The sequence below is a fragment of the Natrix helvetica genome (genome assembly GCF_964273705.1).
Source record: "Natrix helvetica genome assembly, chromosome: 2".
NCBI classification, from domain to species: domain Eukaryota; kingdom Metazoa; phylum Chordata; class Lepidosauria; order Squamata; family Natricidae; genus Natrix; species Natrix helvetica.
Window position 1 is genome coordinate 186,343,175 of NC_138552.1, and position 15,381 is coordinate 186,358,555.

The 15,381-nt window shown below is 38.4% G+C and overlaps 1 protein-coding gene across 4 annotated transcripts in view; it reads right to left on the bottom strand.

Annotated features, from left to right (window-relative positions):
• SESN1 (sestrin 1) overlaps positions 1–15,381 on the bottom strand; it is a 71,060-nt gene that overhangs the window by 10,679 nt on the left and 45,000 nt on the right. For 2 of the 4 annotated variants that reach the window (XM_081941605.1, XM_081941603.1), the window contains 5 exons: positions 7,757–7,822; positions 6,338–6,538; positions 3,264–3,446; positions 1,570–1,809; positions 149–296 (listed from right to left, as the gene is read on the bottom strand). In XM_081941605.1, coding sequence (XP_081797731.1) covers positions 149–296; positions 1,570–1,809; positions 3,264–3,446; positions 6,338–6,538; positions 7,757–7,762 — 778 coding nt within the window. In that variant the 5' untranslated portion in view covers positions 7,763–7,822. Of the gene's footprint in view, positions 1–148; positions 297–1,569; positions 1,810–3,263; positions 3,447–6,337; positions 6,539–7,752; positions 7,823–12,681; positions 12,873–15,381 lie in introns of those variants that run through there. The other 2 variants (XM_081941604.1, XM_081941606.1) reach the window with 2 other exon arrangements.

Sequence of the window (15,381 nt, forward strand, 5' to 3'; positions counted from 1 at the left end):
ATTCTGCCCTGTTCTGACCCTGGTTTTAAAAGAGAGCAGTTATTGTTGCCCTGACTAACTATTTATGTTACAGAATAATGAAGTATAAATACCGGAACTGATAAATATACATGTGAAATTAAAAAATAAATATTAAATACGTTCTGACCTGAGCAACCCACCAACATGCTTTCTCTCTTCTCCTTCTCGAATCGGGTGGCCTTTTCCTCTTGACTAGCTTCAACATCGTCTCTGCATTCCTGTATTTGCTTCATTTTTTCCATAAGTGCTTCTACTTCACAGGAGGGCTCAGGAGTCTAATAGCAACATTTTTTAAATTGCAATGTAGCACTGATACTCTATTATGATAAGCACCAGATGTTCTATTTTACACCTAACATAGTACTTGCAACTTTTTTAGGATACCTATGTATAGAATTAAGAAGAAAGCAAATACAATTTTTCTAATGCTTAAATTAAAGGAACAAATTATCTTTTGCATAGCAAAGACGTGGAAATTGTTTTACCACTTGAAGGAATTTTTAAACGTTCCAAAATGAGAATATGTAAAGTTGATGCATAAATATATTTGCGGGCAGGAATTGCTAGCAGTGGTTCCTTCGTAAGGCATTACATCACAGGATAGTAACATTAAATATCCTGTAATTCTGATTGCTATTATACGGCTAATTCTTTATTTTGAAGTTGTTAGAACAAATTTTAAAAAGGCTGAGGCCTTGCATTATTATTAATGAAGTCTCAACTGAGTGGCAAACCATGTTTCTAACTGATGCTCTTCTTCATAGACCCAATACTTCTTACAATTAAGAACTGAGTGATTATTTCTGTTTCTTTTAATGAAACCAGCATAATGCAAACTGAGAAGACTGTCCACTTAAGAACTTTATAATTATCTTCAATCATATAATCTTGAAAAATAAAAACAATCTTATAGCCATTCTTTGTCTTGCAGAGGATATATCAGATAATTCCAATTTAGAAAAGTCAGACCAACTCTTAGAAGAAAAACATTTCTTGAACATTGATGTTTCTTCTAGCTCATATTGAGAGGAATCCAAGTCTGTATCTCAAGCCATTTTGGGCTTCCTGGCATGCAATTATATCTAACACACTGCATTTGCTGCAGGAAATATTGTTAACATGTATTAACAGATAGAGACTATTAGCAACAGAACAAAAGGTGCAGCTGAAATAAAATGTCATGTTCTAGACTAGATTCAAGTTAGATTGCCTTCAGCCTCTTCCCGCACCTTTTGACTTCCAAAAATTTTCTCTGCATTTCTTTTGATGTCCCAGGATCCATGTGTTCAAACACCATGGTTAAAAAGTCATAAAAGAAGTCTCCTCCAATGGTTAAGTAGCAGATACTCCATTTCAGTATGCCCCTTTGTAGCTTCTATCTTGCATTTCTATAGAGATTTACTTGATAGTTTAAAGTATTCATTAAAAAAAGGAGAAGGGAGGAATGAAGGAAAGGAAGGCAAGTTGTACAACTTTGCAAATATACACCACAAGTAGGTGCCTTTTAAAAAGGTAAACATACTCAACCTTTCAGAACATAATACTCACTGTAATATCTGCATCAGGGGTGTGCATCTTATACTCATCATGATTGCCATTTGTTATATCACAAATGCAATAACCATCAACGGAGAGCAGCCTGAAAGTGTGACCGCCATCACAATGGATCTCTGGATTGATTCCACAGCCAAAAGTGAACGAAGCAAGCGAGTGATAGTGTGTGAAGAGTACTACAGCATGGACCAACTCTGCCAATGACCAGCTGTGTTCTTCGGTTTTTAGAAGTTGCTTTAAAAGAAAAAGCAGGGAGAAGGAATGTAATCATTACATCACATTCTGTCAGGCCCCAAGAACCAACTGTGACATGTGGAATTACTTCTGAGAAGTTTCTTTATTGTTCACCTACAGGCAGACTCTTGCCACATGAAAGCAACTATCTGCATAACTATAGATGTACTCTGTAAACTACTAACAGACTTTTCAAGCTCCGCTACCTTTTTGCCCTCTGAAGCAGTCTTTCCCTTCTGGGACTCCTTATATTCCATAAAACTTATAATCATCACACCACAAGTAATATCACAAATGTAAGTCCACAGTAGACCAAACATATTACAGCAAAAGATTAATGTTAAGTGTGCTCCATTCTAAAGGGTCCTTTTAAAATGCAGAAAGCCATGTTAAATCTTTTATAGCCCTTTTTCATTTGGCGGCTATGAGAATTACACCGTGTACATCCTTGGTAAGGCCAGATTTGGAATACTGCATTCAGTTTTGGTCACTACTATGTAGAAAAGATGTGGAGACTCTAGAAAGAGTGCAGAGAAGAGCAACAAAGATGATTAGGGGACTGGAGGTTAAAACATATGAAGAACGGTTGCAGGAACTGGGTATGTCTAGTTTAATGGAAAGAAGGACTAGGGGAGACATGATAGCAATGTTCCAATATCTCAGGGGTTGCCACAAAGAAGAGGGAGTCAAACTATTCTCCAAAGCACCTGAGGGTAGAACAAGAAGCAATGGGTGGAAACTAATCAAGGAGAGAAGCAACTTAGAACTGAGGAGAAACTTCCTGACAGAACAATCAGTGGAACAGCTTGCCTTCAGAAGTTGTGAATGCCCCAACACTGGAAGTCTTTAAGAAGATGTTGGATAGCCATTTGTCTGAAATGGTATAGGGTTTCCTGCCTAGACAGGGGGTTGGACTAGAAGACCTCCAAGGTCCCTTCCAACTCTGCTATTGTATTGTATTGTATTGTATTATTGTTTGTTCTATAGATCTAGGACAGTAATGTAATTTAGAAATAAAAGCAGGCAGTGGTAAAGGATGACTAAGCACAAAGTCTATGCAGGAAATGGAGTTTGAAACAATGTATTTTAACAACTATAAATACTGTAAAAGTCAAACATCCAGAAACAATTTAGTCATTAAGTGCTATAGGACTCAAACATTTTGGAGAGAAAATATAATGAAAACAGGTACAATTTTGCACTTCTGGGGAGGATGGATGATCTTGTTCCATTTTGAGCTGGTAAAAACAGAACCTTTCTTTAAAAAAATATTGCAACAAGTGATGGGGGGGAAAACCCTGCTGAGTTCATTAAAGTGATTTCGAAGCAGATTCTGCAATAACTTAAATTTAAATAAAAAACATTAAATTCATAGCTTAAGAATTATGGAATAATGAATAATGGCAGCCATTTCAAATATATAAGATTATTATAGATTCAAGAAACACACTTACTTCAATATGTTCCTTTGTAATGAGCCAAGGTCTGTGTGCCAAAATTTTATTCAAATCACCCAACTTCTGCAACTTTTGAGGTGCATTTTCTAGACCATTCAGCCATTTAGGATCTCCTCCAACTTGTAGAAAATAATTGACATGAAGATTTACCAAGTAAGAGCACTGATGTCTTGCTGCAGCCTAGAAAACAATGTGCAAACAAGAATTATGGAACAGAGATGTTCCATAGTCATTTAAAAAGATAATTACACAGAACACTGCTTAGGTAAAGTAAAATAATACATACAACACAATACTGTACACTACTGAAAAAATACTATGCATTCTTTTAATTATTTCATTTTTATATATGCCTTATATGCAAGATAAAAATTGAAAAGTAATACAGTGAAATGGATTAAATTTGAAAGCAACTTGCAAAGGCAAATCCCATGATTTACAGGAATGAGTTAGATTTAGGATGAACTGCAACTCCTTCATCTCTCACTAATGATCCCACTGGTGAGGATTGATGGGGAATAGAACAGTTTCATCTGGCAAGCTGTACATTGATCAACACTGATTTAAGGGTTGTATTTCTAGAAAGAAATTTAATTGACTGAAATGATATCCAAATTTTCCCCTAAAAAGCATTTGCATATAGTGGCTTACAAAAAAAATCGTTAGAATAAATTGCTTAATCTTTTGGGGCAATGACTATTCTGCATTTATTGCCTACACAATCCTAGGCAATAAACTTTTACTGTTGATCTTCAAGTGATCTCTTAACAGTTTTACATAGATGTCAACGAACAGGATAAAAATCATAGGATGCAGGCCAAAAGGCTACATATGAGCCTCTGAAATATACTATCAAAATTAAACTGGATCAATAAAATATTCTTCCTCTGCAAACTCCTCGCAACACGGTAACCCAGAAGAGCCCATGTATGATATCCAAAAATCCAGGATTTTGGATGTTGGATCATCACTACATGTTAATCTATTTAATAAAAATAATGCCACCTAATATTTATAGCATTTATATCTAAAGTTATCTTCTTGACCACTGCTAAACAGGTTATACAAGAACTAACCATATGCACCACTTAGTAGTTGGCTACTTTTGCATCCAGGATGTAACAAGCATGCATGTGGACAACCTCAATGAGCCAAAAATCCTATTCATAATCTCAGGATGCAATCCATTACCAAAGTTACAACCCAACCTCCTACAAGAGGAGCTGTGTAAGAACATTATTCAGAAAAACACACACAGCAGCAAGACCATACATCAGAACAAGAAAACAGAATGCCTAGGCGACATCTCTGCATAGCTGTGGTGGTGCAGTGGTTAGAGTGCAGTATTGCAAGCTACTTTTGCTGACTGCTGATTGCCAGCAGCTCAGCAGTTCAGCAGTTCAAGTCCCACTGGCTCAAGGTTGACTCAGCCATCCATCCTTCTGAGGTTGGTAAAATGAGGACCCAAGTTGTTGGGGGCAATATGCTGACTCTGTAAACTGCTTAGAAAGGGCTGTAAAAGCACTGTGAAGCAGTATATAAGTCCAAGTGCCATTGCTATCTTCCAACAAAATGGATATCCATGCAGCTTTATCAAAAAGTTTCTGACTACTCAATCAACTAGAGTATAACCAACAAAAGCTATGAAAAGGACAACACTATTACAACAACAAAAATCTCAGAAAAAATCAGCAGGATTATTTCACCCACACTGCATTACCATAACACACAAACTAATTTAAATTAAAGCCGTCCAAAACCTCTTAAGTAAACCAAAACAATGAAGGAAAAAACATGAAGGAAAAACAGAAGTCATCTACTACATACAGTATAAGAACTATAGCAGCCACTATGTAAAACAGACAGGCAGAAGACTACAAGAGTAGATCCATGAACTGTCAGAAGGACACAATGAAAACTCCTTAATCTCATGCAGCCAAAAATGGACAGACTCAACCATAGTTTCAACTGGGAAGCTGTGAGCATCCTAGACCAATTCCAAAAATGTTAGAGAATTCCTAGAAGCTTGGTAGTCAGACAAATCAGCTATTGTAAGAAATAAACCACATTTACATGCCATTCAAGAGACAAAAGCTAAAAAGGAATCAAAGACCAGAACAATCTCTCTCAGCAGTCAACACCCAGATAAACATCAATTAACACCAGACAAACAAGCAGAAAACAATGCCCTCATCAAGGAACTTCCAAGTAGAAATCCTCATCCCCATCAAAACCGGGAGGGCAAACTACTGCATATAAACAGGGAGCAAATCCACTCTCACTAGCACTGATGATATTACCTAATTGAGTAATGTCTGCAAGCAAACAATGAAGCTAAGAGAACACCAAGCACTCTACAGTTCAGTTCTGAGCTACATGTACTCTTCTACTGAAATTATCATAGAGCCTTTGGCAAGATTATTAAAAGTATAGGAGGTTTCCAAATTCACAACTGAACTCGCCCAGTTCAGCTTGTCAGATTGTGGGAGCAACATTTTTGATTTAATTTAAATGCAGCTATAAAACATCAGTATTGAGTTAGGAATCATTTAAAACTTTCCCCTTGAACTCTTATCTAAATCTATGTCATAATTTTAAATTTATTTTCCTAAAAGTCTACTTAATATTAGCTTTGCTTTGGTGCTTTAGAGCTGTATGAGGTCTCTATTCAGCAAATGCTAAAAAGCGAGTAATATGAGAAAGGGCTTGTAGAATAGATTTAGATCAAGAAATATTGAAGGGGGAATGAGAAAACCACTTCACTCAGCACCGCGATACTAAATTGACTGCTTTTATGGAACATGACAATGTGAACAAAAGCCAACTTCTTTGTTGCTCATGTTAATAAAGAATTTGCATCTACGGTACTGTATAAATTTGAGTATAATATTTAGTGCAGATAGAAACTTATTAGGATTCTTAAAATATTCCAGAGATGGAACGCTGTTATTTTCTTTACAAATTAATAAAATTGACAGAGATACTGAGATTTTCTAAGCACATAGTCATAAACTTTAAAGAGAAACGCTAATGCTGTAAAAAAAAGTTTCATGGGTCATAATTCAACATACCATTATACCTATATAATGTCGATAGCAAAGCGGCAGTGGACCATCCATCTGCAATAGATAATGCTGAGTTTTCAAAAAACTCTCCAGATACTGTGGATGAAAAACCATCACCAATGTAATGTTATCCAAATGCCCCAAAGTTGTGAAAGACTCAGCAAACAAAGAAGACATCTGAGGATCCTCGGCGCTCACTTGAAGAATCTGTGTGAATGAAAGGGGTGTATGTGCGTGAGAACCACAGCAACAATATTTTCTAGGAGCAAGAATAACATATTTTAAATAATTGTAACCTTCAAAGCCATTGTTTTTCAACCTCAGCAACTTTACGATGTATGGATTTCAACTGACAGAATTCCCCAGCCAGAAATGCTGGCTGAAGACTGAGGGGAGTTTAAGTCCATATATCTTCAAGTCTCTGAGAATGAGAAAAACCGTTCAAATAAGTTGTGAAGTCTATATACTGTGCACACATTGAGTTGGGGCACAGAAGAGATTCTAAAAATTAGCCATCGCCCAAACATGGCAAATAGTATGTGAACTACAAATTAATAATGTGGCTGATTAGTTATCTGGAGGCACATTTTAACTGAGAAATAAATAGAAAGCATATATTTAATTATCAACAATGGGATAGTCACTAAAGTCTTCCAAATTGCTAAGTAGTGGAAAATAAATCACTCTCAGAAAGCCACTTGTGAATCTTAATTTGGAATTAAAGTTCACCAGCTAATTATATTTATTGAACATGCAGGTCTGTTACAATTATGGATCAGGTCAAACAATATTTGATGCCCAAAAGAATTGGGCAACCAGTTTAAAATGGCCAATTAAATACTGGTTGTCCTCAACTTACGATTACAATTGAGCCCAAATTTTCTGTTGTTAACTGAGACATTTCTTAAATGAGCTTCGCCCCATTTTACAACCTTTCTTTGCCACAGTTGTTAAGTGAATCACTGCAGGATAAGTTAGCAATCTGGCTGTTAAGTGAATCTGGCTTCCCCATTGAATTTGCTTGTCAGAAGGTTGCAAAAGAAGATCACATGGCCTTGGGACACAACAACTGTCGTAAGTATGAACCAGTTGCCAAGCATCTGAATTCTGATCATATGATCATGGGGATGCTTCAAAGGTCATAACTGTGAAAAATGGTCATAACTCACTTTTTTCAGTGTTGTAACTATGAACGGTCACTGTGAACTGTTGTAAGTCAAGGACTATCTGTATTAAAATTACATGAATATCTTTTCCTGCTGCCAAACACTACTAATGGTTTGTTGCACTCCGGGTGGCCAATACAATTTGCAGATTAACAACTGATCTTCAGTCAACATTAAACTTTGAAAATCCCCTCCCACCCTGGCAAAAATGTCATAATTTCATTGTTTTCATACAAATCAGAAAGACTTACATACCTACCTCCATTTCTGGGATAAATCTGCTTGGTCCTTGTCCCAGTGGTCTGGGGATCCTAATTCCAAGTTCCTAGAAAAGAATGTTACACTACAGTACCTGGACTTTTTAGTTATAAACATTTCAGCTGTGGCTTTGAGAGCAATTAATGCTTCACCACTGAAACAGAACCGGCCTTGTATTTCAGAAGTGCAATCACTGGAAATGTTCTGCCCATGCTTCATAACAAACCACACTTGTTTACAGTGCACCATTCTGCTGCCATTAAAAACAATGAAACCTGGTTCAGTAAAAAACCTAGTTTTGCATAAAGTACTTGGCAAAGGGTCAAGAACAAGGAGTTCAGTACACAGCTGCTAGCAGGGTAATGTCAGCGATACTGGAGGCTTTTGAAGTACATCTGCATATCCGCAAAACAGAATATGTATGAAATCTCTCTGTATCTTTCAGGAAGTAACAGGGCTGTAATTTTATCAGGACTTGAGGGGGAAGCCACAAAAGTACATGCAATAGGATTTTTAATATGTCTATTTAGAAATGACAAAGAACAAACAGAAATTTCTTAGACTGAATTTATAGTCAACTTGAAACTTTTATCCACCGCAAAACTTTCGCTGAATTAATTTTCAAGCCCCACTGCACAACTAAAATGTTTTCATCTAAGATCTTTTAAACATATTACAAAAGCAGTGAACTCAGATTACCCAAGTGGCATTTTAAAAAACACCTTTATACACACACACTGCATGAACTAATTTTGCAATTGTATGATTATGCAGTTAAAAAGATAACCTTATGGAATTCACAAAACTACAGCAGCTTGCTTTTCTTATTGTGGACAAGCCCTAAGTCACATAATCATTTCTTTGTGTGTGTGTGTGTGCAGAATCACTTCATCCGGAAAAGAAGTTCTGTGTTAGAAGAAAATATTTTTCTTCTGAGTTTGGAAAAATATATATCAAATTATGATATATATGTACCTTCACCCATTAAAAAATAATAAGTAGTAGAGACCAGCTATTTTTTTAAAAAGCAAGACTTGGCCTTTTGAAAAGCACTGCTGGAGTTTTGGCTGAAAAAGCAAAATGAATATGTGGGCAAAGTGATTATCTTACAACAGGTTCTGGAGAACAGATTTTGGCCAGTCACCCTCTCTCAGTCCAACCCACTTAACAAGGTTGTCGTGGGGAAAATAGGAGGAGGAAGGAATATTAGATATATTTGCTGCCTTGAGGTATTTATAAAAATAATAAAGGCAGGATTAAAAAAATATTTTAAAAAGGATGGATGAATGGTAAAATGAGCCAGACGTTACCGTATTTTTTGGACTATAAGACACACCTAGATTTACAGGAGGAAAACAAGAAAAAACATTTTTTTTTGGCCTTTGTGTGTTGTATTTTTGCTCTCCCTGGCCCCCAGAAGCACTATGCAGGCCAAAGCCAGGCCCAATTTTGGTGAAGCTGGACGTACAGAGCACTGTAGAGTGCTTCTGGGGGCTGGGGAGGGTGAAAATGTGATGCGCGGAGGGCTCGGGGCCCCTAAAATGGACCCATGTTTGGCAAAAATGGACTCATTTTTGGTGAAAACGGGAGATACAGAGCACTGCAGAGTGCTTCTGGGGGCCAGGGAGGGCAAAAACATGATGCATGGAGGCCCAATTTTTTTTTCTTGTTTCCTCCTGTAAATCTAGGTGCATCTTATAGTCCAAAAAATACAGAGGGTTCAGGAGGCCAAAAATGCCTGTATTCGGTCTATAAGACGCACCTAAAAGTTCACCCACTTTTAGGGAGGGGGAAGGTGCATCGAATACTGCATTTTATGTCTCATGCACACATACACACATTCCATTTATTTTAGAAATTGACAGTAAATGAAAACATGGCCTTTGTGATGTAGCTATAAGCATCCCAATAGGTTATCACAACCACAGCTGCCACACCATCACTATTCATTCACCCTGGCAGCAGCTCTCTTTTTATGAAAATATAACAACTTTCTTTGGGGGGGGGGCAGGGAATAGGCACATATTCTTTATCTTTAATGGCATGTATTCAATATATCTACTTGATAAACACATTGCTATTTTTTTCTTCAATCAGTTTGAATAAATGTAATAGGTAGGCAAGACAATACGCAGGGCTAATATAAACAACATGAGACACTCAATCTTTTCTGCAGCCTTTCTCAAAACAGTATGGGCAAACATTGAAATGCCCCATCTTCCTTATTCTACTTTCAGGTTCTATCAGTTCGTTCAAGAATAGCAGTTCTTCACCACAGACAAAAGGCAAAGGCTGCCAAAAAACCAGAAACATTAGAGAATCAGTACATATGTTTTGGACCCCACCTTGATTCCTCAGTCAAAAATAATTATGCTTTAAAACTTTTTCTTCAAGGTATCTTATCAGTACAGTATCTCTCCAATCAGTTCCTCAAATCCAATGTATTTTATTTCATTATTGTCATAATCTACTGAAGTTCCATATCCCAGGATTAAAATGTCTTCTTATGCCTTTTATCGCATGTTCCCTATTTTTACCTCTAAACATACTGAGAACAAGACCCAAAAGCTGTTCTGTCTTAAGATTTCTTTGTTCTCTATTCCCCCCTTCCTTGGGGAAAACTCTTTATCATGTTCTGCCTCTCATCTACACTTCTTGAAGCTTTCTTGTTTTTTTTTTTGTTTTCTATTGCTAAACCTTTATCCAGAACGGTTTCATTAATAACACAGTTCTTTTAGTCCATGCACTGATCTTCTAACTAGTTCAGAATCTATTGTCTTTACAATTAAAACCATAAAAAGTTTCCTCTGCCATTTCTCAACTTTCATTTCTACCAAAACCATCCTCAGTAGGTGTTGGTTTCCTCATACAATTTTTCCCTTTCCCTCTCTCCGTTTATATTTATGCTCCGAAAGATCTTACAGTTTTTAAAATTCTTCCTCAAAACTATCTTTCCCCTGAGGCTTTTAATAACCCCTTAATTTCTATGCTATTGTCATTTGCATTCAATATATAGCTTTCTTTTCTCATTTATACCTGCCTACTCACCCTTTTTAAATGCTTATCCACTTGGGACAAGGATCCATCCTTATTCTCCCCACCCTTTCCCTCTCTCTCAGAAACATTTTCTGGTCAATTTAGATATTTAAATTGGCATGCAACCATATGCATCTTTAAATCTCTATAGCTCTTTTCAGTTTCTAATAAATGATTTCATATTATGTTTTCATGTAGTAAGATTTATGTTGGTGGTTTGTACATTTCCCTTTAAGTACAATGAATGGCTAAAACAATTATATTTTTCTCTACTCTTATTACTGAAGTGGACAAGACAGGCAAGTTGGATCTCTGAAGCTAAGCAATATTTTTAGGGGTGGGAACATTCACAGAAACCATTTCCACCCACATACTGTTCTCTATTTTACAATTGGACAACAACAACACAACTGGAGATTTTCCTTGAGTCAGCCTCCAAACAACCAATTGAGGAAGTGAGTTGATGCCAAGTTTTATAAGAGATTATACAAAACTGATATTGTCTATAAAATTTTTTATGAGGTACACAACTGACTTCATATAACTGTCACATGTTAAATTTCCTAGAATAAGGTCTTCATAAGTAGAGTTCGCCTGTTCTATTATTCTCTTATTTCACTCCAAAATTAACATACAATTCCTTAAATCTTATTTCTAGGCTTTTGGATTAAATGATAGCACAACCCGCACTATTCATAAAGACACTTTGAAAACATTAAATACCCATCCATAACACCATTAGAGCCCAATATCTGTCATATTTTCATGCAACCAGCAACTCATTTCAGATTGCAAAAGTGATATCCATGAACAAAGCATACTAATATTTCAATTACAGAACAAACATGAAACCACAATATACAGAATGCTAATATATTAGAAGTCTAAGTTTATCAAAGAATAAGAATATTTAGAGCCACTGGATGAGTATTCTTGCCAGATGAAAAGCATTTAGCTGCTGCTTGCATAGCTCCTGCACAAACAAACCCACCATCTTTTTACAGCAGTCTGGTCTGCCGCCAAGAAGCTCTATCCACAAATAAGTTATTTGCATGGCTTAACTGCATTTTATTTCTCTGCAGTTTCCAATCACTCATTTTAGGATTTCACATGGCAAAAAAGCATTAACCCAGTCTGTTCACCTTGGTTAGTTGGTATTTAATGGCAACAAGGGTGAAAAGTGGTATTGAATAGGAGCTTCAACAGCATAAACTGGGGAGGGAGGGGGGGTTGTCTGATTTTCAAAATCACCTTCAAAGCAAATCTCAGTAGCATTACACTTCCACTGGTACCATTGTATTTTATGTATAAGAACAAGTAGTGTTGAGGCCATACTTTTTCTATTTTTCTGTATCTTAAGCCAAAAGCAAACTAAATGGCAAAACAAGCAACAGTATGGAAAATCTTCCTGGGAAAGGGAAATGCACTACCAAATAAGCCAAGCTACTAATTCCCATCGCAAATGCTGTCCCCATTCTTTACCATTAACAAGGAGTTTAAGGGTATATTTTAACCTCATAATAAAAATAAAATCATATTTCAAATACTTTAGAAAGATTCTAACATTTTCATTCCTGGATTTACACCAGGGTTGATTCAGCAGAGACCAGACCTGTCAACAATTCATTCTTGAACCCTTTCACTGCCAACAAACTTTCTAATTGCTCTGCTTATTTTCCAACCGTATATTTGATGCTTTTGCCTTCGCATCCTGCAGCTCAATATTTATCATCTCCATTCAGCTTTGCTAGCCGACCCCGAAAAACCCAGAGAGTATCTTCCCCATCCCCACTTCCATCAATCCTACAAGACTCCCTGCTTGATCCTTGCCGAGTCCTCAAACGACACGGCGCTTCCCTGGATTCTCCGTCTCGCCTCGGGTCTTTTTACCTTGTTCCCACAGCTAGTACAGCGAAACGGTCGCCCTACTTCGCGGTCCCGAGTTGGGTTGGGGTCGCTCGCTAGCTTCATGCCTAAACGCGAGTCGGGGTTACCGCCGCTGTGCTGCCACGGCCGCCGCCGCCGCCGCTCGCTTCCCCACCGACAGGCACAGCTTAGCACTCGGAAGAGCTCAAGCCGGCTGAGACTTTAAAAACAGCTGGCGGGCGGGGCATCCCGAGCCGGGTACAAACAGGACAAACGGAGCCCTTCCCCTTGGCCCGCCGCCCACCAATGAGCGGGCCCGGAGCCTTTTGGGGCGTGGCCCAATGGGCTACCTTGCGGGGAAGGGAGCGAATGATCAGAAGGCTCCGGGATGAGGGCGGAGAAGCGGGTGGCGCTTTCAACGCAGCTTCTCAAGCAGGCCGGCCGAGCGCTGTAGAAATGCGGCAGGCAAGGCCTCTGGAGTCCTTTTAGTCCTCCTCTCCTGTTCTTCATGCAACATTAAGAGGAGGCTATTTTTAAACGGCCTCTTTGCAGTGCAGGATGAGAATCGCTTGACCGCCTTCTGAAAATAAATGGAATAATTGTAACAACGGGAAGAGTAAAAAAAAGGGACTCTTGTCCCAGCCTTCCAGTGTCCAGATTTGTTAAATTATCTCAAGGGCTTTGGCATGTACAGATGAGTGCTGGGTTGATAGACAATATAGCAATGCTACTTAGACTTACATATCACTTCATAGTGTTTTACAACCCTCTCTAAGCGGTTTACAGAGTCAGCATATTGCCCCGGACAAGTCTCATTTTACTAACCTTGGAAAGATGGAAGGCTGAGTCAACCTTGAGCTGGTGAGATTTGAACTGCAGCTAGCAGTCAGCTGAAGTGGCCTGCAGTACTACTCTCTAACCAATATAGTTTGCATGTTACTCTCCCCCTTAAAAAAACACGCAACTGTATGCTTGTAGCAATATTTGAAGTATTTTATTTGGATCCCAAAAATGTGTTGGGAGAGCGTAACAACCTTATGTCAGTCTAGTAAGAAAGAATATGGGAAATGTTTGTTTTATCCAGTGCAAATGTTTGTTGCAGTAGAAAACACACGACAAACAAGTGCTAAGGGAATGCCTAGGGAAGATGATCTTGCTATCAAACAAGGCCCATATACCTAGTACATCCTTTGCAAGTGACTTCCAAACACCAGTTTCTTCCACCTACACCTGATGCAGAATGCAGAGCATTTGCTAGGAATTCCTCTGGCACTCTGCCAAAGGCAAACTCTGTATTTCAGGCCAGATACTATTTCTCCTGATAAAATGTCACCTGCATTATATGATGCAATCAAAATCAGTAACAACTTTTATAGCAAATCAGTCTAATCACCAGCACTTTTCCAGAATTTTAGACAAGAATCGTTCCCAGTCTGACCTAGAGAATGCCAAAGGATGTTTTATACGCAAAATATTCTATCGCTAGAACATTATGTTTTGGTCAGCTGTAGCAAAACTTTCCTACAAACAACATAATGGGAATTCCCATATATGTCTAGACCAGTGGTAGTCAACCTTTTTCTACCTACCGCTCACTAATGGATCTTTCTTGATGGAAAAATTTCCTTACAGCCCACCAGTTTTTGCGCAAGTGCAGAATATTTTTTAGAAAGGAGGGTGTTTTTTAAAAAAAGAAATGTACATACATTTATCTTTTTATTTCTACTTTATGCATATTTATAATGTTTTTAACTTTATAAAGTTTAATTAGAAAACAATAAAGTAAATTGAAATTAGCTTTACTAGTGATTAATGAGATCTTTGAGGCTGATGCGAGACTAAATATTTGATATCTGGTTCGATTTTCGTAAGGAACAAATGAAGGTCTCCTCTTTCGGTGCTTTTCCTTTTTATCTCCTTTTTTTATCTTCCATAGAGCTATGTACAAAAGTAAGGCTGAGCTAGTTAGCCCACTTATTATTAGCCAACAACAATTCTCTCCTGCCTTTTCTTTCTCCTATTTTGCAACTGCTCTGCTCCGCTTCTGCCTGTCCCTGCTATCAGTTTCTACTCGACTTCTCCTCCTCCTCCTTTCCCCACAACCCCACTCCCTTTTAGCAGTGATGATGTTACCTAGTTTGGTAATGAAATGTCTGTAAGAAAACCACCAAGCTCAGAAAGCAGCAAGGATCCCCTATCCCCCACCTCCTCTTTCTCCCTTTCATTCTCCTTTTTGTCTTTTCTGCTCCTTCCCCCGCCCCAGGCTCAGAAAGCAGCAAGGATCCCCTATCCCCCACCTCCTCTTTGTCCCTTTCATTCTCCTTTTTGTCTTTTCTGCTCCTTCCCCCCTCCCAAGCTCAGAAAGCAGCAAGGATCCCCTATCCCCCACCTCCTCTTTCTCCCTTTCATTCTCCTTTTTGTCTTTTCTGCTCCTCCCCCCCCCTTCTAGCACTTCACCAGCTTAGGCGCGACCAGAGAAGTTTCTCTTCTCAGAAATGCCTGAGGAGCGGTGAGGAGCTGAGGAAACTTCTCCGGTCGCGCCTGAGCTGGTGAAGCGCAGGCAAGCGCCGTCCCATCGCCAGGGAAACAGTGAGTGAGGTGAATCATGTGGTTGCTCAGATCACACGGGCGCAGCCCGACCGGAGAAGTTTCTCTTCTCAGAAATGTCTTCTTGGGCTGCGCCCATGTGATCTGAGCAACTACGTGATTCACCTCACTGTTTCC